This window comes from Melanotaenia boesemani, chromosome 10 (assembly GCF_017639745.1).
Source record: "Melanotaenia boesemani isolate fMelBoe1 chromosome 10, fMelBoe1.pri, whole genome shotgun sequence".
NCBI classification, from domain to species: domain Eukaryota; kingdom Metazoa; phylum Chordata; class Actinopteri; order Atheriniformes; family Melanotaeniidae; genus Melanotaenia; species Melanotaenia boesemani.
The window spans coordinates 34,352,482-34,379,289 of record NC_055691.1 but is presented as its reverse complement, the minus strand read 5'-3'; the positions used below and the strand labels follow the sequence as shown (position 1 = coordinate 34,379,289).

Genomic DNA, 26,808 nt, shown 5'->3' with positions numbered 1-26,808 from the left:
GTTGGAGATTCACTCCCAGCAGCCTGTCATGTGGCTTTTAGAGAAACGACTTCTGACAGGCACCATCAATAACTGGTTGTCTATCTCAAAAAGGACCTCTGAACCATATCCATAGTGACCACTAACTTGGTGGTTTCCAGCCAGATGAAGGCTCTTTGTGCTTGATAATTCTATTTGGCTGCAGAGCTGCACCTCCACAGCTCGTCAGTGGTTCTAAACTCCTTCCATTTTAAGACGATGGAGGCTGCTGATCTGCTGGATACTTTCAACGCTACGGAAATGATCTTGTATTCTTTAAAGGAGCCGTGTTAAATTAAAAAGCTATATTACAGACATTAAAATGAAATGAAACCACTGAAGTGCTTTTAAATTTTAACGTGAATGAAGGTTGATATGGTACATGAGCATTTCAGAGAGCATGCTATCAGAGAACCTTCAACAAAAACTTCACAAAAGCAAAACAGATCAAGGGCAAAATTAAAAAAAAAAAAACATTAAGAAGACAATGTCTCCTCACTTGTACTGCTGGTGGTCCTTGGTACTGCGAGTCTTTGCCATGAAGCGTTCGGCCAGCTTCTCCAGGTTTCTGGAATATTCCATCTCAATCTCTGCCTTCTTTCTGAAGAAGTCCTGGAGGTCCTGCAGCAGCTGGACTCGCATTTCTGTCTGTTGGTCCAGACATTTCTGCTGCTCCACCAACTGAGCTCTGATCTCTGATAAAAACACAGAAAGGAAACAAATGAATAAAGATGAAGGTTGAGAAGCAAGTTGACGTGGAAAACGTTGACTGAGGCGGAAATACAAGGAAACCATCATTTCACAAAGTATAAATATTCTAATAAACCAAAACAAAAGAAGAGATATGAATTAATGAATTAATAAATCTTAATATTATCTCAAACAGTCTCAGTTATACAAGTACTCAGCTCTTTTAAGATAAGCAAACTTTAAAATCAAACTGTGAACGACCCGGCTTTACAAACCAGCATACAAACATAAATCTAAATCTTTTTCATGAGCAAAAACTCCAAATAATCACAGAACGACAGAACAGCCCAAAGCAACCGATTATCTCTTGGTTTTGGTCTCCTTGTGGCTTGTAAAGAGGCTGACTGACAAAACTGCTCTCAGAAAGAAGTCCGAGATGGATGCAACCTGACTGCTGTCATCCGGAGTTAAAGGACAAACCCGAAGAACCACCAAAGTTCTTCTCATAGGAACCACATGCCCCACATGCTCAACAGGAAAACAGTGCACGTAACACACACATACACCTCACTTGTTTGACCACAGCCACACACATACCGTTTACTCTGTGTTCTGTCTTATATAATTGATTTTTCCTGAAGGAAAGTAGCCTCGGCCAGATGTCTCGAGCAGAGGAAACAGATTAATGAGGTGATTTAGAACCGCATGGACACAAATGGAGGCAGGTCTTCCCTCTTTGTAAGGGTGGGGCTAAAAGATGGTTCAACTCACTACACTACATTCGATCATTATAAAGATAATTAGCTGTTTGTGGGAAAACTAAGAAAATATGAAAAACGTGATCAAACAGAAAGACCACATCTTCACGGCATGTTCAACACAGTAATGATTACTAAGGTTACGTAAATAAAAACATCAATAGCTAAAGAATACGTTCTTAATGAAACACTACTCTTTAGAAACTTTAAAACCCAAGTATATGTGTTCAGATGTTCAGATGTGTGTGTTGTGGGACACCGGATCAGATAAACATAAACGTGACTTCTGATGTGTCCCAAGCTGACACGTGTTGAATGTTCAAGCCACAAAAAGGTGTTCATGACTTTTTCTTTAAACTCAACACAAAGAAGGGGCTAATATCATATCAATAATCTGTCAAAATAAGCAGTCCTATAACCAGATTTAGAATAATTAAGTAAACATTTCTTTTCTTGAAGAAAAACGATATATATTCGTCTACAGGAAGACAAATCAAATGGCTACTGTTATATAAAGTCACAGAAATGAACAGGATGATGTTCAACAACGTTCAACAAGTGCTGCTTGCATGTGCAGCCAATTTATTTTTTATCATATTTTTCATCTTCACACTTAATGAATGTCACACGCTTTGATTTTTGCAGTGACTCCTAAGAGGTCTTTTAGGAGCTCAACATTTAGTCAATCCAGCTACTAAATGGCCAATCAGCTCCTGACTCAAACAGAAAGCATCCAGTCAGAGGGCTGAGAGATGTATATGGACTTGGGTCTTGAAGTAGTAATCAAATTAAATAAAAGGCTTTGCTCTCTTCATCATTCTTAAAGGCTCTAACTGATCTATTAAAAGCAATAGAATTCAATGAAGGCTCATTGCATCAGTTTGATTCTCAACCACAAACAACTGCATCATTAATGTTGACAGCTTTTAAACAGCAAAGTACAGCCTGGCCTAAAACTCCAGGCCACTGCCAGAGGGAGGGAGGAGAAGGAGGTTGACTTTAAATGCAGATGCATTAAAGTCCAAGCTTTCTGGTGAATAGGTGAACTTAACTGATTCCATCTCCAGAGGATGTGGGGGATTAAAACAAAGCTGCCATGGCTATGATGCAAAGTTCAGTGCTGGATCATTTGACACAATTACACTCATGACTGCACAGGAAAACTCATTAAATCATTCACTTGCCAAATCAAGTATTGGCCAAAAGAGCTGCAGCATCCAGCTGACATATCAGGAAATTAATGGTAGAAGGCAATTACCTGCTAGAGGAAATTACAGGACTGGTGCTGTCCACAAGTAAAAGGGGCTTTGGAAACCAGTTGCTCTTCCAAACTGCTTTCCATATCTTAGTCAGCCACATGGTGAGGGTTGACTACAATGCTCTGTGTTCTAAGTTCTGATGGACAATTGCACAAGAAAACTTCTCATCTATGCTATCAGATTACTTTAACTGTCAGTGTTTTATTACAGCGACTCAGGGATTATCATCTATCTTGGAAGCATTTCTGAGCCATGTTAAAATCAACTGTTGTTCACTTACTAAATTGTCATAACAACAAATATACAAAATCATCTGCAAACCTGCATAAAAATGAAAATAAAGGAGATAAACAAGCGTACAGGGAGCAAAAAGCACCACATCTCAGTGTCCCTTAGTGATGAGCTCATCATCTCCCATGTTGATGGGTTATGAGTACCCCTTGTGGGAGATGGCTCGGAAACAAAGAGGAAAATAGAGGTTGATGTACAAAAAAACAACTCCAGGAAAAAAGCAAGAGCCATGAGGGTGCTTTCAAGTCACTGTAGGAGCATTTAATCAAGAATTCCCCCAAAATTAACAACTCATGCAGACAATTAAAAAAAAAAAAAAACCAAACCTTGTTCATCCTTCCTTATTATGAGCATGATCTCATAACTTGACAGCTTTCATGAAAGTGAGAGACGGTGTGATCTAATCCCACAAGCACATATATTAACTTTGCTGTTTGAGCCCCGTCAAGCACCTCCTTTTGATCATAGCGAGGCTCAATGCAAAGCCGATGCTAAGAGCCATGTCAGGTTTCTGACTGGTCATGAAACAGAAGAGACACACGTGCCGTTTGGTGCCTTTAAAACTCAAATCCAAAGTTTTTCTTAAGCCACGATCATTTTCATGTATTACTGAGTGTTCCTCCACTATTACATCATGCATCCATGCTATTCTGTGTTAAAATGTATGGGAAACACACGTGGAGGCCTCAGTGAGCATCAAGTACAGTTTAATTTCAGACAACCATGTTTAACAGCTGAAATATTAAGTTTGTCAATAATTTCTCTTTTTCCACCAAATAGCAAAAAAAATATATATATATATAAAAAAAAAAATCCACAGAGCTTCATGACTTTTTTTTTTATCTAGGCGTATCCAAGCTTGTGTCAGACCAAGTGGATAGTGGCTTGAAGCATTAGAGCACAGCCTATAAAGTTGTCAGCAACAAATCCAGCTGACTGATGGGCATCCAGTCAGTGTGGCCTAGAATGCACATGGTGGTGATGTGGACAATTACAGAGCACTACACAGCCTTTGTGGTGATCAGTTTGATCCAAAGCCTTTTGTTTCGCAACTGGACGCCATCCAAGTGCTCCTTTGGAGGACGTATCACATACTTCCCATAACCCCAACAAATATGTACAAAGCTGCAGTTCAAATGAGCTTCTGATTTGCCAGATAGGCCTGTTCTTTTGTCAAAGAAAGTGCCTTGTAAGCAGGACGGGTACTGACCCACAGTGTCAACCCACTGAGAGAGAGAGAGAGAGAGAGAGAGAGACTATAGGCTTCGATGAAAAACAACCCAGCCACTGTCACTGAGCCAGAGAGATAACATTTTCTTTCTCTCCTGAACTGAAAATTATTTAACTTTCAATTAATCTGTCTGAAATGTATTTGTCACATTTGCTGAAAGCAGGAATTCATGTCTTTAAACTCAGAGTTTTCCTCTTAAATTCCCCCTTGTAGATTACAGTTTCCTTCAATAGTTATCTGGGACATGCTGCACCACATCAGTCCCATGGCTGCATTTCCACATGCAGCGTGTCTCATCAGCAACACCTGAAATAGCAGTGGAGGCCCATGGAGGAATGATACTGGAGGGTGCCCGGCCTCACCATCTGCTTCGGATCTAGGTTTTGGGACTGGAGAGAGTAGTCTGTGCCTCCTTTGGAGGCTGGATAACAGACAGGATAAATACCATCAAAGGTAATTACGAAATGGTAGATCAGTCTTTAACGGAGCACAAGCTTTCAATTACAGATGGAGCGGGATCACGTGCCAGAATAAGCTTAGTGTCTACGGCATGTGATCTTCTGACATTTCTGGTGGTTTGACAATCGAACAAGGCCCTACTGTTGTACTTAATTATAGTCGGGCTATCATCCATAACGGTGCTTCTTTGATAGATGCATACCATGTGGCAAAAATTATAAAGTTTTATCCATGCAGTTAAACTGTTAAAAGATGTGTGTCTGCAAATCTGATAACTATGAAAAAGCATGACTCATTGTGGATTGTTTGGGGATTTTGTGTTAGATGAGATAACTCAGGACCCCCTGTAACTACAAACCAAGCAAGCATGCAAAGAAGGACGGATGGATGGATGGATGGTTTTAAAGCTATAAACCCAGAGCCTACAAGCCGTTGAGAGTTCATCTTGTCACTCGTTACCTCATGCGCCATCTTCCTTTCTCTACCGCGGTATTAATAAAAGACAGATGTGAAAAAAAGTTTGCAGGATGACCGAATCTTCACAATACTTGCCATGGCATGCCAAGCCAAAAAGAAAATGGGAACACACTCAGAGAACTACTACAATTTGTACTGGAAACAATCCCACCACTGACAAAAAAGGGTTTCTATCACTGTAATTATGTCTTTTAAACTCACAACTTTTTTCATGTTAGGCTAAATAAATCACTTCTTAAAATTTAAGCTGAACTCTAGTGAATTATTTTAATCCAAGTTATATTCCTGTATTATAATCCTATCCAACATCAACGCAAGAACAAAGTATGTAGAAGTCCATTAAAAGTCCTTTAAGCATAATAAGTCGAGGTGTGATCTCATATTCTGGGCAACCCAATTCATCCTTTTGTGCAGACAACTAAAAAAGAAAAAAAAAGTCTACAGCCTGCAGTTTCCTGTACAGTATTAGTTCTTCAACAGCACTAGTTTTAGCCAGGTTATCTACTTCGATGGTTCTCAGACTGGGGTTTGTAACACCCATGGGGGTCGTGAGATAGTTCCAGGGGGTCACCACGTAATTGTAAGAAATAAATAGCCTAAATTTTTTAAAATAAATTTGGGATTTTTACCAGGGCTGTCAAAATTAAACTATTAATGAAGATTAATCTTTGAAATTAGCACCTTAAATTTTTAATACATTAACGCATAAAAAACTAAGTTAGTACACATGACATTTAAAAAATCTGAATTTGACATTATCACAATGAGAGAAGCAGATTTGGGGCATGTGGGTGTCTTATCACAGCGGTGAACCACCAAAAAACACATCATCCTTCTTATTATTGACGATTCAGACGGTTTTCCAGCCTTACATGTAGAGGATGCTGCAGGTTGACCCATCTGATACATCACACAGGCACTAAGTCGTCACGTACGGGTGGGGGTCGCGAACATCACTGCTTATTGAACCAACATCATACCTGTTGTAGCACCCTCTGAAATCTCCAAGATGAAGGAGGTTTCTGTATTTAACAGCCGGATTTACGAGACCAACAATAAACTTTAAACAGTGCAGTGACTAAAGCTAAAGAAGTCACGTGAGTTCTTGTGATGCAGAGCTTGTGTAATGAATTCATTAGGCTACTGGAGCCAGTAAAAGGTTCCCGAGGACAGTGGTATATTGTACTTTGTAGGACTGCTACCCCACCCCCCCGACAACTGGACTGTGAGCAAGACTGCAATGCTGATAGTCTCTTTCTTCAAACCAACAAGTGTCATACCCACACCGCCTATGATCAAAAAAGTAGAATAGGCAAAAAAATAAAATAGATAAATAAATAAAGACAACATAAGGAATATTCAAGTTAGTATAAGTACTAGAGACTTGCCACAAAAGTTCAACAGATTTCAATCTGAAATCTTAAAGCAATGCCAAATTATACACAGCATACTGCCAGCTTTTCTAAAGCATTTTATCTGAGAATATTACAGAACAGGCAATGTGGTTCCCATTCCAGCATCTGACTGACATCCTGGCAGCTTCCAAACCCACAGAGGAGCGTCCAATGGCCGTACAGTAGGCAACTGCAAAGAATGACAGTCAGACTGGGAAAGAATGGAAAAGTGCCCGCTCAGAATCTCTGCTTCTTTAAAACACTGAGCTCAACCAACTCTGATTTTTGAGGGTTTTTATTTAATTTCTATTTAATGAACACAATAAATTCAAATCTCATGGCTGAAAAAAAAATATTGCAAACTTATTCGAGTCTTTTGTACAGCTTCATTCTTTAAACATTTTTTCTTCTTCTTCCAAATGAAACTGAAACCATCCACCTTTTTATTTCTTGAAGCACTAAGTTTCCTTTAACCTATTATTCTATGGAAAATAGAGAAAAAATTAAACTCACACCTGTAGATACACATAGGAAAGGTAGCAACAACTGTGATGGGTTATATTTTCTCATATGGGGTCTGGAGTACTGTGGGAGGCAAAATCCAAGGAGTTAAGGGACCTTTATGTGTTCTGGTCTTTATAGTCTGATTCAGAAACAACTCAAATATGGCAGCTGACTGCATCCACTTCTCAAACACAAAAGACATAAAAAAACAAATATAGTGGAGCAGATTATTCCAGAACTCTTAAATCTGTCATTCAACAAGGTGCAATTTCAAAAATGTAGATACAATAATCTCTTCTAATTGTATTTAGCTCTACTAAAGGGCAATTGAGCTAAAAGGCAGCGTTGCCAAGGCAACTCCCCCACAGATGAGAGGCCTACGGCAAGCAGGAGAGAGATCAATCACCGTAGACTTTATGGTGGCTAGTGAGGACCATCATTTTGATCCAAACAAAATAAAAGAACATGGAGGAAGAAAGTGCCTTTCAGAGGCAGAGATGTTTGCTCAGCTGCTGTTAACAGTTCAACATTTTGTTTGATCTGGACCCTCGTCTGGTGTGTTGGTCTGTCAGATGGACCGCTCTGTCTGGCTGGACGTCTGCTTGTGTGTGTGTGTGTGTCTTTGTTTGTTGTTTTTGTGAGTGAATGTGTTAGCTTTTATTCTTAAAGGAATGTCTGAAAAAAATCTACTTAAGAATTAAAGTTGTTGCTGGCTACTTAGCTGCAGCATCAGCTATCTGTGTGGACAAAGTAGCAATGAATGATGGGCTCATTTATGCATTTTCATGACCTTCTCCACTGTTGCCATGTTTGCTATTGTCTGAAGCTGATGTCAGAACTCGGAGGTGAAGTCTGAACTCATCTCAACCTAAAGGACAAATGGGATTATGTGGGTAGTGACATTTGACATGGATGTACCTATTTACAGACGTAAGGGGAGCATAAATGAGTCCTTAGTGTATTTCTTAAATTAGGGCCGGGTGATATATCAGATACGCTCGATGTATCCCGATAAGTTTTACATATGATATATAAAATGTCTATATCACAAAAGACGAGTACAAACACACAACATGCTGACACAACAGCGTTTAAAGTGTCTACATGTGATTTTATTTTTTTTTAAATATATATATATATAAAACACTATCATAAAAACTTTTTTTTTTCCCCAAACAGTGTTACTCTACAGATGTCTTCATGGAGAACGCTTTGGGCCTAGCTGCATAAAACTTGCTCCATTTTGAAGCGGGACTGCATGATGTGTCCCAGATTGGCTTACAAGTTGTTTAGTAAAACATGACGCATAATAAAATAATTAACAAGTTGATGGCATTTCAGAGAGATTTAATGTGCAGCCTGTTGACACAACAGGCTGTTTGCCTTTCCCTTGTATTTTTATTTAAAGTCTGCACCAACTTGCAAATGCCAGTATGACCAGGCCAGCAACCAGTAAACCAGAGTTTCAAGTAAATCAAAATCAAAGCCCCCACCATCCCCTGCAAAGAAACGTGCCACAACCCTTCAGACACACCTTTAAAGTCTGCACAGGTAAGAATTTAATATGCAAAAATGAGAATTCCCAAACAGAAAGATTAAAAGTGGAAAAGTAACACTGAGGACAGGAAGCCATGGCTCAACATCAGAGAGAAGAGAATCTGTGGGAAATACATTCATCTCTTTCATTCTCTTGCCCGGACCTCGCCCACTTTTCTCATTCATCCATAGAAAATATCCAGCTGCTGTGTCTGCCACCCTACAGGAACCAGTTTATGTCCTTACACTTGTGTGTTTGAAGAAAATCTGTTTACTGAAAACCAGTCCAGGCAAAACTCAGCTTGTCAGAATCTATGTAACGGAACTGAACATACAACATGAGCAGGTTGTACCTTTCATTTTTCTTCAAATGAAAAACGACATCCACCTTGGGTCTGGCATGCCTTTGTGTTTTTGTTTGGGGGTATTAGTGATGTGAGAAATATAGCTCCAGTGTTCTCAGCAGAGCTAACCTCAGGCAAAAAAAACTTGGCTGGGCATGCCTACAGTTCCTACAGTTAGGAGGTTTGTTTGGGGGAACAATACTATGAATACCATGTGGTCATAGAGCTGGAGAGGGGTGTGGCATGAGAAACTCTGGAAACAGATACAAATAAGCTTTCATCCACTGGAATATTTACTTTTCCTCATAGTAAACAAGTGGAAACTTTAGCATGTTGGCAAAAACTTGAGTAACTGAAAGATAAACTCAAAGGATGGTGGAGGAGTTAAGTGACCGGAGGCACTGAGCATTGTTGAGGCATCGCTTCTGGGAAACTGAATTTACTCCCTGTTCATGGGCCCCAAGGAGCTGTAAAGTTGAGGGAAAAAGTGGGGTGGAGTTTAAGTCTGTGGTGGGCTTGAGTCTATTAAAGTGTAGGTATGGAAACAAAGGACCAGATTTCCAAGATAATTTCACTGTGGGAGATATTTTACCAGCATGGCTAAGGGGCTACTGGGTTAACATGGTGCAACATTGGATGCAGTCGAGATGACCAGCAGTTTAATTATTTTCACAAGATTCTACTTTCATTAAAAACTTAGAAATAAACCCCTGTCACTAAGTACTAAAGTATTTTAATGAGCTATATATCAATTAAACTCATCATATTTGGTACTTTAAGCTAATTTTTATTGACTATGAATATTGTTGTCCATAAATCTTCTTCTCTGTGCAGATTTCATACTGTTGGCTTTACAAGCCATCTGTTTGTTTGTCTATTGAACTGATGTGTTTGTACATCTGCCTTCCTTCACATTATGCACACCTCTATTTCAAAGGCCTTTTGTAAAGGCACTTTTGCTATGTGGAGACACCGGAGCCGGGCAGGGACACCGTATCCATGAACCAGAGCCAGCAGAAGCTGCAGCCGGCTTGGGTTGACAACATGTTCTCACAGTCGGGACACTGTGGCACCATCAGCCCACAGGAGGAGTGCAGGGGGAATCGGAGATGGCCGTATACAGGCGTAGCTGAGGTGTCACTGACAAAAGCTGAAACATTTCCACAGTGCTGTACATGCACAGATAAATAAAAAAATGTCTGCCACTTTTTACTTTCAATTTAAGCAATTACTATTCAAAAGATCATCACACAGAAGCTATTTTAACTTTTCTGTATGTTGTCATATAACCTAAACATGGTCATCAGAAAGGAAGAACTCTAAACTACATAATCTGAGATGACAGGTGTCCTTACTGCTGCACGAATAAACTCTTTGACAGAAGAGCTGAGTTAAAAGAATCTAAGAAACTATTCAAATTTATTTAATCAAATGTTGATTCACAAAACTTGGAGTTGGACATTATTTTATATAGATTTCCTTTTCCGGTGACGACAGTGACCCTACTCTTGTGTGACTTACAGATGCTCTGCGAGATCTTAGCATATATAGACAACTGATGGGTTTCCTGTGTCGCTTCTGTCCATGATGAACACCCGATGAAGAAAAAAAAACCCTAAATGTAAGGCTGGAAAACTATCAGAAACTTCATAAATAAGGAGGATAAATGATTTTTTGGTGGACTCTGTTTACAGCTGTAAGAAGGCACTTACATGCCCAAAATCAGCTTCTCTCTCGGGGACGACGACAAATTCAGATATTTCATTCACCATTGGATTACTTTCACCCGTACAACAGGTTTTTCTATGATTTTTCCAGTTTTCCGTGAAGAAACACCAGCGAACCGCCTGGATTCGTGTAATCGGCCTGGAGATTTGAAATTTGGTTCTTATCGCCCAGCCCACTGCCAGGGCAATTTTGCCCAGATATCTGATTTACATGATCACGTAAACAGGCTCCGTTTTATAAAAACAGTTATCTGAAAATGTCTAAAATGCAAGAAAATTTGGTGTTACATAAATATCTGTAAATTAATCAATATCAAATCGGACTTAATCAAAACTGAATCGATTCAGGAAATTACTGGGAATATCCAGCCCTGTTTGACAGCAGAGTAAAACTCAGTTTATGGCCACAGTTGTTGCATGATGTTCCATTTATACTTCAGTTATCTAATAGGTAAGGAATCTTGATTCTGTTAAACTAAGAGAGTACACATAAGGATTGTTTTTCCGGTGTGTCGTATCTAATGCAATGGTGGCAACTCTCCTGCAAACGGCATACCATCATTCAAAACTGTGCTTAGTTAGTCCTCTGTTTTGTGAAACATCATGCAACAGAGCAACGTAAAATAACTGAAAAGAACATGTAAACAAAAAAATTATATATACACTTTTATGGCAGAGATTGGATGAGAAACAGTCGTACACAAGGTATAATTTCAAACACCTGGCTTTATGTGTCCCTTCAGACTTTAGAAAGGTCACGGTCTTTCATGTGAGTTTGTGGACAGCGCTCCTAAATGAATTCCAGAAGAAGAGGGAACAGACCTGGGCTTGTTTTTCATTTCGCTCTTCATACTCTGATATTTTGCCTTTCAACTTAATGAAAACAAATACCTACAAAAAATAAAAAAAACTAGATGTCATTAGTTTAATCCTTTTTTATGACTCCAAGAAAAGATGAAATGGAGGCTGTCCAATTATGTTAATACAGGAAAAAGTTTAAAGCTAGGAGGAAACCAGAACTCAAACACACACATTAAACTGGAGGGAAAGCAGCATAAAAATGCTTTTGATGACAGATAAACCAGTTTGGTGATAAACCAGTTTAAATATTTTGATTCACTTGATAGTGTGGTTCAGCTGTTGTGTAGGTGAAATTAAATCACTCTTGTTTTATTTTGCACATGGGTGTTGACACTTATCGCCTACCTAAACATTTTGTCAGACCAATCAAATCCCTTCCCCATATGGTAACAACCTCACAGCAGCAGTCTCCCCCCAGCAAGACAGCAGCCCCTGTAAAAACTGCTCAGAAAGGGCTCAGAGAACATCTGAGGTGTTCATCATGCCTCAAAACACCCCTAATACCGATCTGATGGTGCCTATGAGGACAAGTCCAAGGACCCCCAACAGCCAAAGAATCTATATCTAACATTAAGGTACCAGGAACGCCAGGAAACTTGTGAGAGGTAATTCCACCAAGGCTGTTCCCGTACTGCTTCAGCGCTGTTTTGACCATCTCTGGCTCCAGCAACAGCAAACTGGTGCTACACTCGCTCCATCTCTTTGTTGGGCCAGAGCAGCTTACGTTGAGGGTTGGGAGCGAGGCTATGGAGATCAACCACCAGCTATTTGTTGGGACAGCCAGGTCTAAAAATTAAGAGCCAGTCTAGCATTTAACCTGCTTAATTCCAGATAGAATAACAGAGCTTAAGGGCAGAGTTTAAAAGATATGTTTAAGTGCAATAATAAAGTGCAAAACTAAACCAATTCAAGGCCAGAAATGACTTAGAAATGGCTCTTTAAACAGCTATCAGACATTTCATATGAAAGAGAACCAATTCAACAGCAGGTAGGTAGTCAGGAAAGAAAGAGCAAACAGAAAAGCGTCATCTTCTGCTCATGTGTTCCCCTCTTGTCGCTCATCATACCACACAAAACAGCACCTTGCAGGATGTGCGGTTTCTGGGCCTTTGAATGGGTTTAGCCTGGAGAGGACAAACAACCCTACAATTCAAGACCAGGCCTGTAATTCCAGAGGGAAGGGAATGTGCTGCTAGCCCACTGGGAGGAGAGAGGCAGAAAGAGAAACATAGGGGGAAGCAGGAATGGGAAGAAGCTGATTATTAGTTGAAAAAGTGTTGCAAAGGAAGCCTGTGGGCATAGTAATCTCACTTTGCTGTGGATGTTGTGAGAATGTATTGTTGTGGAGACACTAGATTTCTGAATGGTATCGATAAAAACAATAAACAAGCAAAATGTCCTGCAGTTTTCCATGAGAAGGAACCTGTACTGAAAATCTCAAAAGACGTTAGCAGGACTGCACGTCAGCGCTTGGTCCACAATGCAGTCTTTTCTTGATTAAACACGACTTTCATCTGGTCCTCTATTTCAGCTCTTGAGCAAATCTGAAGGTGGCTTTAGTAGACTCTCCTTCCTTCAACTCATTCTCATCTTCTTAAAACTTTCTAAACAAACAAAATATATATATATATGTATATCATACTATTGCCTTTCAATGTCCTTAGAAAAAAATACTCAAACATGATTCCATGAGGGGAAACTATCATACTTGTAAAAAGCTCAAGTGTCCCACTAAGCTCTTCCAAGGAAAAGTTTTAAGGAGAAAAGACTTTGAGGTCAAAGACGATGGATAACTCGTCGTATCTGCAATGAAGCAGCTGTCTGAGATTAAGAAAAATAAAAACTGGTACTATTGTGGACACACTAAGTACAAGCCATGCAAAAACACACAAGCCCATTCAGCGTTCTGTAAAAATAGCTTTACAAACCCCACTGTGTCCACACACAGGCGTTATTGATCACTTGGTAATGCCTTTAAATGAAATTCTAAAGTAGCACAGGGGCATCCTTGTGTGCCAGCTGTGAGAACATCAATAGATGAGTTAATGTTTGTGTAACAACGTGCTCTTTATCTATGTGCCATTTATCTGTCATCTTTTCAATCTTTCCTCTTGATTAAATTATTGGTGATCTGATCAAAATGTCCTACAGCAGGGTAATGCTGGCATCTGATTAGCTTAAATATTTTAATCACTTGTCTGACTTTGTCCCTCTGATGCCACCACAACCCTGGCCTGTTGACGCCTGGACTCTACATCACCGTAAGGAGATCCAGCCTGAAATCTCAGTCGACCTCAAACCATCACTTTTATTAGAGATGCACTGATCCAACACACCGGTCCCAACTAGAACCCACTGCCATGAGGGAAAACTCTGGACACGAAGGGGTGTATTTTGTCTCAACAAAGTTTAGGCGTAAGGTGTTGTAATGTCAGGAGAGATTTGATCAAGATCATCATGCAGTCTTCGTCCCATATTTTGTCCTGCCACCAGCTATTCCTCTAACAACTCACACGCACCTGGTTGTCTTATCCTAGGAAGCAGCTGGCTTTTTGTTTGATTCATGTGATTTAAATCATGAAAGAATCCATGTTGCCTGTCTCAAATTTATCAGTTTATGGTCCAAACACAAAAGCTGGGACCAGTCAGACCAGTACTAGCAGCTTTGAGCAGGTTTTAGGTGTGATAACAATCAACAATGGCAACTCGTATTCACTGACTGCTTCTGTCTGGTTCATCTAACTGGCTGAAGTTTCCTTGTGGCTTTGAGAGATGAGAGATTTTATCAGATTCATTTCCTTTCACAGTTTCTGTGGAGTTCTTCTCAGAGGGTTCTGTAAATAAAACCCACCATCTGGGGAGTCACTGGCTGTCCACAAGATTAAAAAAAGAAATCCTGAAATGAATTATTTATGCTCCTTTTTAAGCTGATGGGACATGATTTTATTACCAGAACCATTTCTACAGTGACCCTGTGAAAGAGAGACATCCAAACTTTATTTTCATTTCTGAGGTGAGAACATTTGAATATCTTTTTAACTTGAGCTTATCTGACAACTTCATAAGTAACTTCTGTTAACATGCTACCCCTGCTGCAGCTAGAAAAAAAATTATATATATATACATATATATAAATTTATATGTATATATATATCAAGTCTATCATTTCCCAGCTTAAGTGCTCACAGTTGTGACAGCTGAAAAAATCCACTCAGAGATCTTCAGTCTCATGTAAACACACTCTCCTGCATGTGGAGTCTCTCTGGCATGAAGGGCAAAGTGATTCAAGAGCCGTCTTTCATCAGAGCTTATATATAAAGTGTTTCAGATGTCTGGGTGTGGAGACTTTTTGCTGTTGACATTGTAATGAAGCAGGTTGCCACAGAAAGTGAGAACATCTCGACACATTTTAAATTTTTCATAAAAACTCAGCAGTGTGTTTAAGATATCTCAGTTAGCTCCAGAATGTAGGGATGTCACGACTACAGATTTTCTTGGTATGATTACTGACAAAGAAATAATTATGATTACTGTGTGTTAATTAATTTCCCAACACAATAAATGTGTAAAATCACATGAACACTCCTTATAGTTCTTTATGCTTAAATGAGGGCTGTCAAATGAATCAATGCAAAGATTTTAATCTGCGAATTAACACTTTATTTTCTTTCACTAAACAAAGTTATTACTGCTTTTTCCAAACTGTAAGTCGCTCTTGAGTATCAGTCACAAAACGCGTTATGAAGGAAAAAAAAAACATAAGTTGCATAAAGTCACATGTTTAAACTAATTTATTCAGTGTTCCAGAAGCCGCAAATACCATAGTTATAATCCACTAAAAACCACTTTATTCTCATTATTGATGGAGAGGTTTTCCAGCCTTACATTCAGAGGATGGCTGCAGGATTTGATTCAACAAATGTTTTCATTCCGTGTGCAGGTTGAGCTGATCTGCCGTTATGGTTCAGACATGATCTTTTATGGAAAGTAACAATATTGAGGAATCTTTACCATTAAGTAATCGTGGTGTTTAATACCGTGTACAATCATAATTCAAACCTGACACTCCTACCAGAATGTTAAACCCATTTACTAGATGTTAAATGTGACAGGTGAGAGCACCTTCTCAAAACCACTAAAGGTGCTCGCCGTCAGAACACACCTTAAAGAATTTAAGTGCTGATCTGAAAACTATTCCTACGTTAAATCTCTGAGGTATACTTGAGTTACAGGCTACATTGATGACCTCACCTTGGCGGGACAGGGGGAGCAGAGCTGATGTGGATCAAACACGAGATGAATAAGGACAGCTGACATCCCGTGAGAAGAATGGAAGGAAGCACTGGAGCCAAAGTCCCTAAAACCAAATGAGTCAGATGATGTCCTTCCCTGTTCATCCTACCACTCGCTTGAGGGTATTCCTGCCTGTGACACTGTATGTGACAATGTTAGAATAAGGAAAGTTTACTCTGTTGCATTAGGGTAATTGCATTTTTGAGCTGTACCAGAAAAGTTCATGGTCTGTATGCAGGTATTTTGGGTTTAATCTGTACTGTAATTAAACATGCAATACATCTAAATTTTATCTATAGATCTTGACACAGGTACTTCACTACACACAGTCATGTCAACAAATGAGGCACTGAGGTGTCCTCATACACAGAAAAAGGTTTTATTTACAGAACACTGACAAGTTGTTTAATACAAACACCACCAGACCTGATAGCAGCTTCTTCAGAGACCTGATTTGCTGGTTCAAACAGTCTAAACAGCAACATCATCAACGTGTCACTGACCTTCAGCTGGGCTGGTCTCAAGCCGAGGATTGAGGGCACCAAGTTTGGGCCTAATCAGGCCAGACTTGAGGTTAGAGAGATGGATATGTGGTGCATGGATGGTTGTGCTAAAACAAGGATTGAAGATTGGTAGAGAATTAAGGGCAGGTGGAGGATTTGGGGGGTCTTTGATTAAGAACTTGGGTTTAAGCTGAGAGGAGATTCATTTTACATCCACATCTGCTACAGAATCCCGCTGATCTCAAAGCCAAATGAACTCACTGATCTGAATAATGATATCATAAATTAAGCCAAACTATAGCCACATAAAATTCTGTCCTTTTGTTTAATATGAAGACAATTACTCTAGTTTACGTAGGCAATAATAAAACCAACAAAAACATCTGCTAATTCCCACCAGCAAAGACATTTGTAGACATCTTTTTTTTCCAGCCAGTAACTGCCACAGGAACTTTGCCAAGAACCAAACTTCAAAGCATTTTCTACAATCAAAGAGATATAATTATACTAATATGATTTTTTTAAAGTTTAATCCAAAAATGCACATGTGTATTTTTATTGGCTATCTTTGTATCATCCTGCAAGTTACAAAAATATAGCAAAATATTCTAAAGAGCCTCTCATCTGTCAAGCTGTAACTAACCAAACTGGCAGCTCAAAGCAAACATTAAAGGGGAGAGGTAATTTAATGCTATACTAGAGGTTTTGGATTCTTTGCTCTCAGCCTGATGCAACTAAATCTGCTGGGCCAACGTCGCACTGCAAGAGCATAATAATGAGGCTGTCTTGCTCCAGACAGCTCACTGCAGTGCATAAGAGTTTGGATGCTTAAAGTGAGGGATGGGAAAAAATCTCCCTCACTTTCCTCTTCCCAAACCAAAATGGCTAATGTTAGAGATCCTCCCCTGGCAAAGAAATCCAAACAGTGAGAAGAATGAGAGTGAAGACAAAACAAGTTCTCTCATACCCGTTCTTGAGTTTAAAGAAAAACCAGACAAGCCTTTGAGTTTCTCTCTATGTTTTAATGACCCTTTTAAGATGAAATGTAATAATAAATCTTGTCCCAGCATCCGGCCAAAACTTGCATATGTACAACCAAGAACCTGCAAGTCAAATCGTGTAATAGACTAATGACATGGATGGGTAAATACCTTACAGTGGTTGCTGTAAACAATCTATTTTGTGCATGCAAACATCACACTTCTTGATTTTTATGCCTTCATTTATCAAATCCCAACTCCATGCCCCCCCCCCCTCGCTGAGGCTTCAGACAGAACTTCCTCACTGAATGCCAAGCTGTAGCCTGAGGCCCAATCAGTCACCCCATCACAGTCCCAGTCACAGTTAGCAGGGATTGATTTCCTGCAAGCATCTGGCAGTGAAAGCCAAGCTGAGAAAAATGAGGAAGTCCTCAATGAGCCCCCCCGCCTCGTCCACCCCATAGGGCACCGAGGGCCAAGACAGGCTGATGTAATCGGCTCTGATGTACATACAGGAACAGAAAGAAGACAAGCAAATGAGGAGGGCCTACAAAGACCTCATTTTCACATAATTACAGTGGAAGCCAATATGGAGGACGTGACAGAAAGTCACATGCTGTTATCTCCAGCAACCTACCCTCAGGAAGGCTTTAACTGTCAGTCCTCTGCCACCAGTGGCTGACTCAGAGAGCAGGCTCTCAGTCAGGCTCTCAGGCGCTGGCATGACACGTCTTCCACTTAAAAGAAATGTCCATCAGAACATCTCATTAAAAGCTTTTGTTATCATCCCTGTGAGAACACAAATTTGACAAGACTGGACAGGTGAAACCGAATGCCCGGCTTGCCTGCAGGAGGCAACCCCAGCAGGATCCGTTCAGTGCTTTGGATGAACACACAAGCCCTGATCCGAGAACAATGATGTGATCTACCTGAGGGCAGCTGCTCAGAGAGCAAGAGCAAGGGACAGAGAGCAGAGATCAGCTTTCACTGCTCTTTGTTGTTTTACACCAAAGCAAGCAAGACTGGGGCTTTCTCTGTCCGTCTCCCACAGAGCCGGAAGATGAAGGCCAGCTTTTTCATTTGTAACAGAGGGCAGTCCAGCCGAGCATGTGCCACACACCCAGCCAGGTTACTATGCACCACATCCCTCTGACACGCCATTAACCAGGACAAATCACAAGACCCCAAGGGAGAAGGAGCTTCCTCTGCACTGCCTGATTAAAAAGTAAGATATATGAGGCACGTCCACAGTGTCGGTGTTCATGCTGAGCGGCTGACTGAGCAGGTTTATGCAGACACACACACACACACACACACACACACAAACACAGTCCTAGCATTTGTAAAATTCTTCAATAACTTTATTTCTCAGCTATGGTGTTTGCTTCAGCCATTTCTGTCAATGTGACCTCTACCTTCAATGAAAAGTGAGATTTACAGACACTGCAGATGTTTTTCCTTTACTCCATTTCTGGCAAAAATACATGAAACAGGTCAGGACAGTATGCTTCCACCACATCCAGACCAGACTGGTCCTTAAAAAAAAAAATGTGGGAGGGGGGTCAAGGCTTTCAACTGGTAGTGTATATACGAGACGCCTCCCTTGGTAGAGCACGCAGACCACCGTTCTACATGTCATGGAACAGGGCTAAAACCAAACAAACTTGGATTTGCAACTAATCTCATACTCATCAAGCTACAACATGGGTATGAGGATTCTGTGGGAACTTCTTGCAGATGAAAATGTGCTCTACTTCATCATAACAATAAAAATAAACCATAAAATAAATGACTTGGTTTTACAAGAATTGCTTAGTTGCTGCTACTTTTATGTGCTCCGTCTAATCAGGTCCTCTAAAAGATTTCCATTAAAACTGTAAATTAAAAGCTAGGCTAGCTCAATTTTCTCAATAAATAGTCCATCATTAACCAGAATACCAGAAACCAAATGACAGCTGAAAGGTTTCCTGCAAGTAAATCAAATGCTGGTAAAAAAAAACAAAACTGGTAAAACATAAAACTTCACTAACAGGGGAGCCTTTAATGTTGAGACACGTAAAAGCTGACAGCTGTTAACCTATGCAACTTAAAGTGGAAACATAATTAGTTTATTTCATAGAGATCTTGCGAATATTAAAGCATCTGTTTATAAATTCATCCAGATTTGAGTGTTTCTGATACAAGAGAAGAGAATTTTTTTCAGTGTTTTTACAGGTTAATAGAACAACTAATCTCTGTTTCAATGTGGTTGAAATAGCAACAAGATGGTACACAATATAAATCAGTTATGATCAATTCCCATGACTTTCACAAATGTGTTTTCCATTTTGGAGACACTATTATGCATCTGAATACCCATGAGCCATCTATGATCCCTGCAGTTGGCAGAACAGACATGCAAATCCAAAGCTTAAGTAAACACCCATGTATCCGTTACAAGAGCTTTCTTTCTTTCTTTGCCATGCTCATCTGAAGTACAGGTGGTATATTAATACACTGTATATTAATACACTGTACACCAGATTAAAAATAAATAACGAACAAAAAATTTAAAACTCAGCTAAGACAAAATCCAAAGCAATGGACTGCAAAACACTTGCATGACTGAGTTGAGTCACAAGTTGCATTTGGTTTGCATCAGTTTAACATGATGCTCTGTAGGAAGTCTCATTTTGTTAAAACACCTCTCACCTCGTGTACGTCATCTCCTCTCTTCGCATCCCTGGTGAGAGGGAGGAAGGAAAGAGGAAAGAAGTGGAGGATTCGTAAGTGAGCCGTTTGGGAGATGCGATAAAGAGCTGGATGTAGCTGCAAAGTGAAGCACATCATTGGTGTGGGTACATTCTGTGTTAAACATAATGGAAAAGAAAAGTTGGTTGGCTTAAAAAAAAAGTGTCACTCAAAGTTGCTGCTGCCATTTATCTGAGGAGCAACCTCACACAATTCTTCAAACTTGGAATGGCAACCACAGGCGCAGATTCCTCCGAGCAAATTTCTATTACCTAAGCTTTAAAATGAGGGTCTAAATATACGACAGTGAACCTGACACGTGACAGAATCAGATAGCACACAAAGCTGCATATCCACACATATAATTCAGTAATATTTTACTTGCTATTCATGTCACACCATGTCAATCTTTTTTGCTTAATTACTGGTTTAAACTGACACTTTTATCATCATTATTCCATAAAACAAAGATTAAATTAACAGAAAGAGGTTTGTTGTAATAATTTATGTTGATGTGTCTATGTGAATGTGTAAGTGTGCTACAAAAAAGGGAAAATTAATGACTCAGATTCTTCTTTTTTAATACTGTAAACCACTTTACAAAGAAATATCTATTTCACTTATTGCATAATAACCACATGACGCAAGGCCTCATGACAATGGAATAATTGTATTATTTATGGAAACAGCTGACCAGTGCTGCAGACTTCACAGAAAGGGAAAGCGTCACTTACAAGGGATAAAAGAGAACTATAAATATGTAACTTCATGTTCACTTATCACTTTATTACATTATCTAACATTAGATATTATGCATGGAAAAACTCTAAACAGGAATTTGTCCACAGACAGTCATCACAAAGGGGAAGGAGAGAAACATGGCTGACAGTTCTTTCTCCATAAATGGCTCTTTTTCTTTGATTTGAGGAACTCCATATATCTGTGGCTGGAACCATAGCTGTGGATCAGCTTCCATCTCCAGAGAAGGTGGAGGAGAGTTTAAGCTAGAGCTTACACAGCCTGGCTGAGGCTGATCCCACACCAGCCATGGCTGCTGGACACTCGGCTCAGGCCTCCGCCTGCTGCAAACCGACAATGAGCCGTTATTGTGGGGGTAATACGTTGAGAGCTGAGAACATGGGAAACTTTCTAGCTGTCTGCATTACTAAAACTAGCCCGAGCCCACTGACAGGGGCATGGACAGTGAGAGGACTGCCCACATCAAACAGTGTAGACATTTCATGGTGTCCACAAAGGCAAGACTCCATTACACAGCATTTTCAAACACAAGGCAGAGGTGGCTTCATTTTAAGCTACAATCAGAGTTACAGGCCCAAAGGAGACCAAACCTTTAGATGTCATTTTACTCAACAACACTACCCCCACACACCCAAATATCTCCTCCAGGCAGTAGTGCCTCAAGGGGTGGTCTTTGACTATTGATCAGGAGGGCAGCGGGCTCAATGGCTGCTTTCCTCAGGTCATGAGGTTAAAGGTTAAAGGCAGACGAAAAGAACATGGGGGAGGGGACGAGGAGGCGTTGCAAGATTAGTAAATTAAACTTCTGTTTGTCAGTGTTAAGGATGAACAGGAAAAACAGATTATGATGGTGAATGTGAATATTTACACAACAGAGCCCGACCGATATGGATTTTTTTAGGCTAATTTTAATATTTGGCAGGAAAAAAAATCCGATTCAGGCAATTAAATGCATTTTCTTGAGTTGCTAATAAATTGAAGTATTATCTTTGGCCTCGTTTACATTTTTGTCGGCTAGTGACGTAACTCAAATATCCACTGACTACAACTAAAGTATGCAGAATACCATCTCTTAACAGAGTACAAGAGTCTGCAGAAGAAGCTTACAATGCTTTCTTCCTCCAAGAGCATTTTTACTCTTTTGAAAGTCCCAGCTCACACTCATCCCTGCTAATGCTGAGCACGTGGACAGTGCACACATAAAAACACCTCAAAGTAGTCTAAACTAACTCTCACCTCGATTAGGACTGCAGTCGGTTAGCCTAAACTAACCTTTGCCTGGAATCCGACTGGGTTCTGCAGAGTCGTCTTTACATACTATACGAGCGCCATCTGTCTGGCTCTACTATCAGAACTAACTTAACTTTAGCATTATTATGTATCATTGCATTATGCATATAAATCTATATGAATTATCAGAATGTACATTTACCCAACAGTGATGTAATGGTGGAGGTTATATTTTCTCAGCACACTTTGACCTACCTGAGTATTGTTGCTGACCATGTCCATCCCTTTATAACCACACTGTAGCATCTTCTGATGCTACTTCCAGCAGGATAATGCACCATGTCACAAAGCTCAGATCATCTCCACCTGCTTTCTAAAACATGACAATGAGTTCACTGGACTCCAACGTCCTCCACAGCCACCAGATCTCAGTCCAGTAGAGCAGCTTTGGGATGTGGTGGAACGGGAGATTCTCATCATGGATGTGCAGCAACTGTGTGATGCCATCATGTCAATATGGAGCAAAATCTCTCAGGAGTGTTTCCACCACCTTGTTGAATCCCACAAATAAGTAAGGCAGCTCTGACGGGAAGTAGGGGTCCAACCCAGTACTGGCAGGGTGTGCCTAATAAAGTGTCCGGTTTTAATCAGTTTACAATTAGAAACGGATGGATGAACGGACAGACGGGTATGGGATGGGATGTCTTAGTCAGGATCTCACTACAATAAGTAGCCAAAGGATGGTAGTGCTAAACTAAAACTAAAATAAAAAACAAAAAAACTCTAGTGCTGCAGGTAACGAGCACCAGAACTTTACTTATATATTTCTAACAAATTCAAAACCAAAGTAACGGCAATAAAAACTGATAGATCTTCCACTGATAGAGCTACACAGCTATTAAGCCACGTAACTATTCAAAGTTAAAGTGTGTTACAATTTATAACAAAAATCTAAGTTTTGCTAAGTGAATTTTTTTTTTCTTATAATATAATAATGGACCATTTATATCAATTTGCACTGCAGGAATTTTTACACGGGAAGCCATAATATCATTTTACTTTCTAATACATATGAAGAAGAGTCCAGAGGAAGGGGAAAAAATGGAGGACTCAGGGTGCATGTTTGAGAAATGGAGGCTCAAACTTATTGTATAATGCAAGAACAGCCAATGGCACAAAAGTAACCTTGTCAAAGAAGCTGAAACATGAATTCGTGGTAGGCGAAGGGGCAGAAAACAAGAAAAAAAAATATTGTTGCAACTTTTACCACATGGAAATCGCTGATGAACAACAAGTCTTCAGAATAAAGCTCAAGTTATTTCACTCTGGAGTGAAAGTTTTCACTTCTACAAACCACAAATCATTAAATCCAGCCTAATTATCCAAATCCACATCATCAGAGATTAAAACAAGTCGACCATGTCAGAGCAGATGACCTCTGTCTTCACTTATTCTGGGACTGACCTCATGCCATCCTCTCCCATCCCCCTAGTCTCCTTCCCCCTAATCCAGTCCTACTGGGAGGCATGCAGCAGCATGGCCTGATGGTCAAACTGTGTCTGTCTGCCTTCCTGTCTGTCCATCTGCTGGGCTGCAGCATTGGCTCAAAAGAATTAAAACCCTCCAGAAAGTAGGCACAAATCTCCCTTTAACCCTCCCTTTTAAATTCTTTTTTACCCCCGGTTTTAATTCTCTGCATCACTTTTCTAAAACATGGTTCAACTCCACTTACACTCTGAGCCTCCTGTTAGCTAAAGTAGTGCAGCTACTAGGCCTGTCGCGATAAGCAATAAGTCAATTAATTGAACGATAAGAAAATAAGAGCACGATAAGTTTGCCGGCCGCGATAATTTTTTTTCGTCCCCCCTTTACCATAGACTGTGTATGACAATAGGTTTCACTATGGAGTATTTCGACTAAACGCTCTGGTTTCTTGCGGAGTGATCTCTCTAGTGTCACACTTGACTGCAGCATGTTGCAGCACGAGCCGGTAAGCCGCATTTGTTTTGCACGGCTGCCAACACGCAATGGCCGTGAGACTTGCGTATTTAAGTGGCTTCTCACGCTCTCGCGCTAAACCTCCGATTCTCATGCTGAAATATGTAAATAATAGATGCAAGCATCTCCTCTTTTATTGTTTCGCTGCTTCCCACATGTAAGCAGAACACACACATTCTAGCTTACGACGTCAGTACAAAGCCCCCACTTCCTGGTCTACCGTAATAACCCCTGTAATCCGCAGGCACATTACGCAAATAGAATCAGCCTATATACTACCGTATATGACAAAATACACATTAAGAGCAATGCCGGCTAATCGAGAGGTTTGGGAGGATTCCCAGTGGGCCGCATAACTTTTGGGCCGGTGTCCCGGCGTATGTGAATGTGGTATCCCAGCTAACTGCTGGGTTGTAGTTACTTATAAGGCCAACAGAGGGCAGAATGACTTTGTTTCACAAGCAGTAGATTTTGAAGAGCAGAAGAAGAACACGGGTTTTTGTTCGATGTAAAGTGCTGAAGTTTGGTTCGTCATTAAAACCGGCATGCTTGTCTACTTGTCTGGAGTTTATTTGAAGATGCAACAGTGAAAAAGGCGCTTTTATTTATTTAGTTTATTGACCTTTGAAAATGTGTACTTGCATTATTACGGCATATGTCACTATATTAGTTGAGAATGGTCTCAAAATGACACATTAGCGCTCTGCGCAATATTATCGTTTATCGCGATAATTTCTGAGAAAATTTATCGTACAGCTAAATTTGTTATCGTGACAGGCCTAGCAGCTACCCAGCAAATCTCATCCAGCTCATTACCAAGCACTCAACAGGGACTCCTCTCTATGCCCCAACATCACCGACAGAGAGGGGAGAAAGAGCAGCAGAACGTGGTAAATGCAGCAATTCAGCTGAAAACTTTACTTTAGAATATGTGTGTAATGTATTCACAGTCGGGGTCACGCTGTCGTGGGTTGGATTTGATCCTTTAGGGAAGGATCTGAATTAACCAGTGCTGAGAAGAACTGGGGATGATTTTGTTTGGCTTTGTGGATACGGAGACCTGGTTACAGGGCAGGAGACAGCCATAATGTTTTTGTGGCCTTTGTAGCTACAATGAAAATCCCGGCAGGGAGTGTGAAGCCTTTCTTGCGCTCAGCAGAGTTTATTAAAACTGCAAAAAGGGTGAGTGGACACAGATGGTGCTGTCAATAACAATTCAGCCAGCCATGCAAACGCACACTCATAGACAAACGCCACACCCAGTGCCACACCGCCGCATGGAAGCACACTACAGACTCACAAACGGTTATAAAAGGAGTGGGCAGTAAAGACAGATGGTAAGTGTGTGAATGGATGTGGAGCAGTGCTCCTGGAGGTGTTAGAATTCCATTATTCCTTTAAACTCCGACCTCCATCAACATCTCGGAGATGTCAGTTCGATTGGAGCATGGCAGCTCCACCAGGGTCCAGCTTGCAGTGATGGTTACAACTTCACAGGGAAACAGTTTGTTTAGTTCACCACATAAAGAAACTGCTTATGTTCATTAATGAGCTAAAATCAGACAGAATGGCTGGCACGAACACTCTTTAAGGGTCTCTAAGTTTTAATTGAGGCTGTCAAAGTCAATGCAAAGAGATGAATCTGTGGAATTAACACTTTTTATCAAATAAACTAAGTTAATACTCATGTCATGGTAAAACATTGGGGACAAGAACAGTCTGAACAATATTATGAAGACCTCCACTATGCAGATCTGACCTCCTTCTGGAAGGAAAGGGTGGTCCAGACAGCAAAAAAGATCATTAATAAAATCGGACCACCCTCTGTGTGAACACTTCCTTTTCATGCCGTCTGAATGACGCCATCTTGCCCCCCAAGGCGAACCAACAGATAAACCAACTCTTTTATTCCCTCTGCTATCAGGCTTTTAAATTATTTTAATACTCTTTGACAACAATCTAGATCTTAGCCTCTTTACAGGTCATTATCTATTTATGTATGCATTTCTTACAATTTATTACTATTCTATGTATCTATGCCATGGTTGTTGATTAATGATTAATGACGTGCTAACTGATTCTTTTTCTGATCTGTAGCCAACACGTCCTGAATGGGTTTAAATGTTGTTTCTGGGCGTCTTAATATTTTTATTCTTTTATCTGTTTTACGGAGAAACATCAAACAAAATTGCCCATCAGGGATAAATAAAGTTGCTTATTGAATTGAACTTAAAATCTGAACCCCTAATTTCTAAACAGACTTACTTGCTGAAATGCTCTCCCAGTGTTTTATAATGAATTTTTTTTCAGCAATATAACTCTGAAGAATCTATCTCGCTAAGGAGAGGGCAGAGCAAACTCCCCTACTGAGCTTCTGCTTAAGTTTAGTAATATACCGCATTTCAAAAATCACCAAAGATTTCAAGTAAACTCACTTCTGATCTGCTGGAATTGGACACGGGTTGCATGATGGACAGATATCCATGCATGCATATTCAGCCATGCAGTGTCCATTCAAATGTAAATAGACTTATTATACCTTGAAACACAAAATAAACCATACTCATATGATAGATAATCAGACTGTTCCACCTCAGAGGACTTTTCTGCTTTAATCCCCCTGTGTGCAATCATGGTTGGACTTCTCTCTTTGAGAATGCAGAGTGCCATGGCTCTGATTTCAAACAGCACTGAAGGCAGGTCAAAGGGCAGCCTTTATAATGATCCAGGAGAAGACGCCTGTCAGAGGCTCAAGGAGTCTTGCCA

At 40.2% G+C, this 26,808-nt stretch overlaps 1 protein-coding gene across 6 annotated transcripts in view; it reads right to left on the bottom strand.

Moving 5' to 3' along the window:
- Window positions 1–26,808, bottom strand: part of srgap1a (SLIT-ROBO Rho GTPase activating protein 1a) — an 82,418-nt gene that overhangs the window by 52,347 nt on the left and 3,263 nt on the right. For all 6 annotated transcript variants that reach the window (XM_041996682.1, XM_041996683.1, XM_041996679.1 and 3 more), the window contains exon 2: window positions 518–713. In XM_041996682.1, the coding sequence (XP_041852616.1) occupies window positions 518–713 (196 nt within the window). The remainder of the gene's footprint in view (window positions 1–517; window positions 714–26,808) is intronic.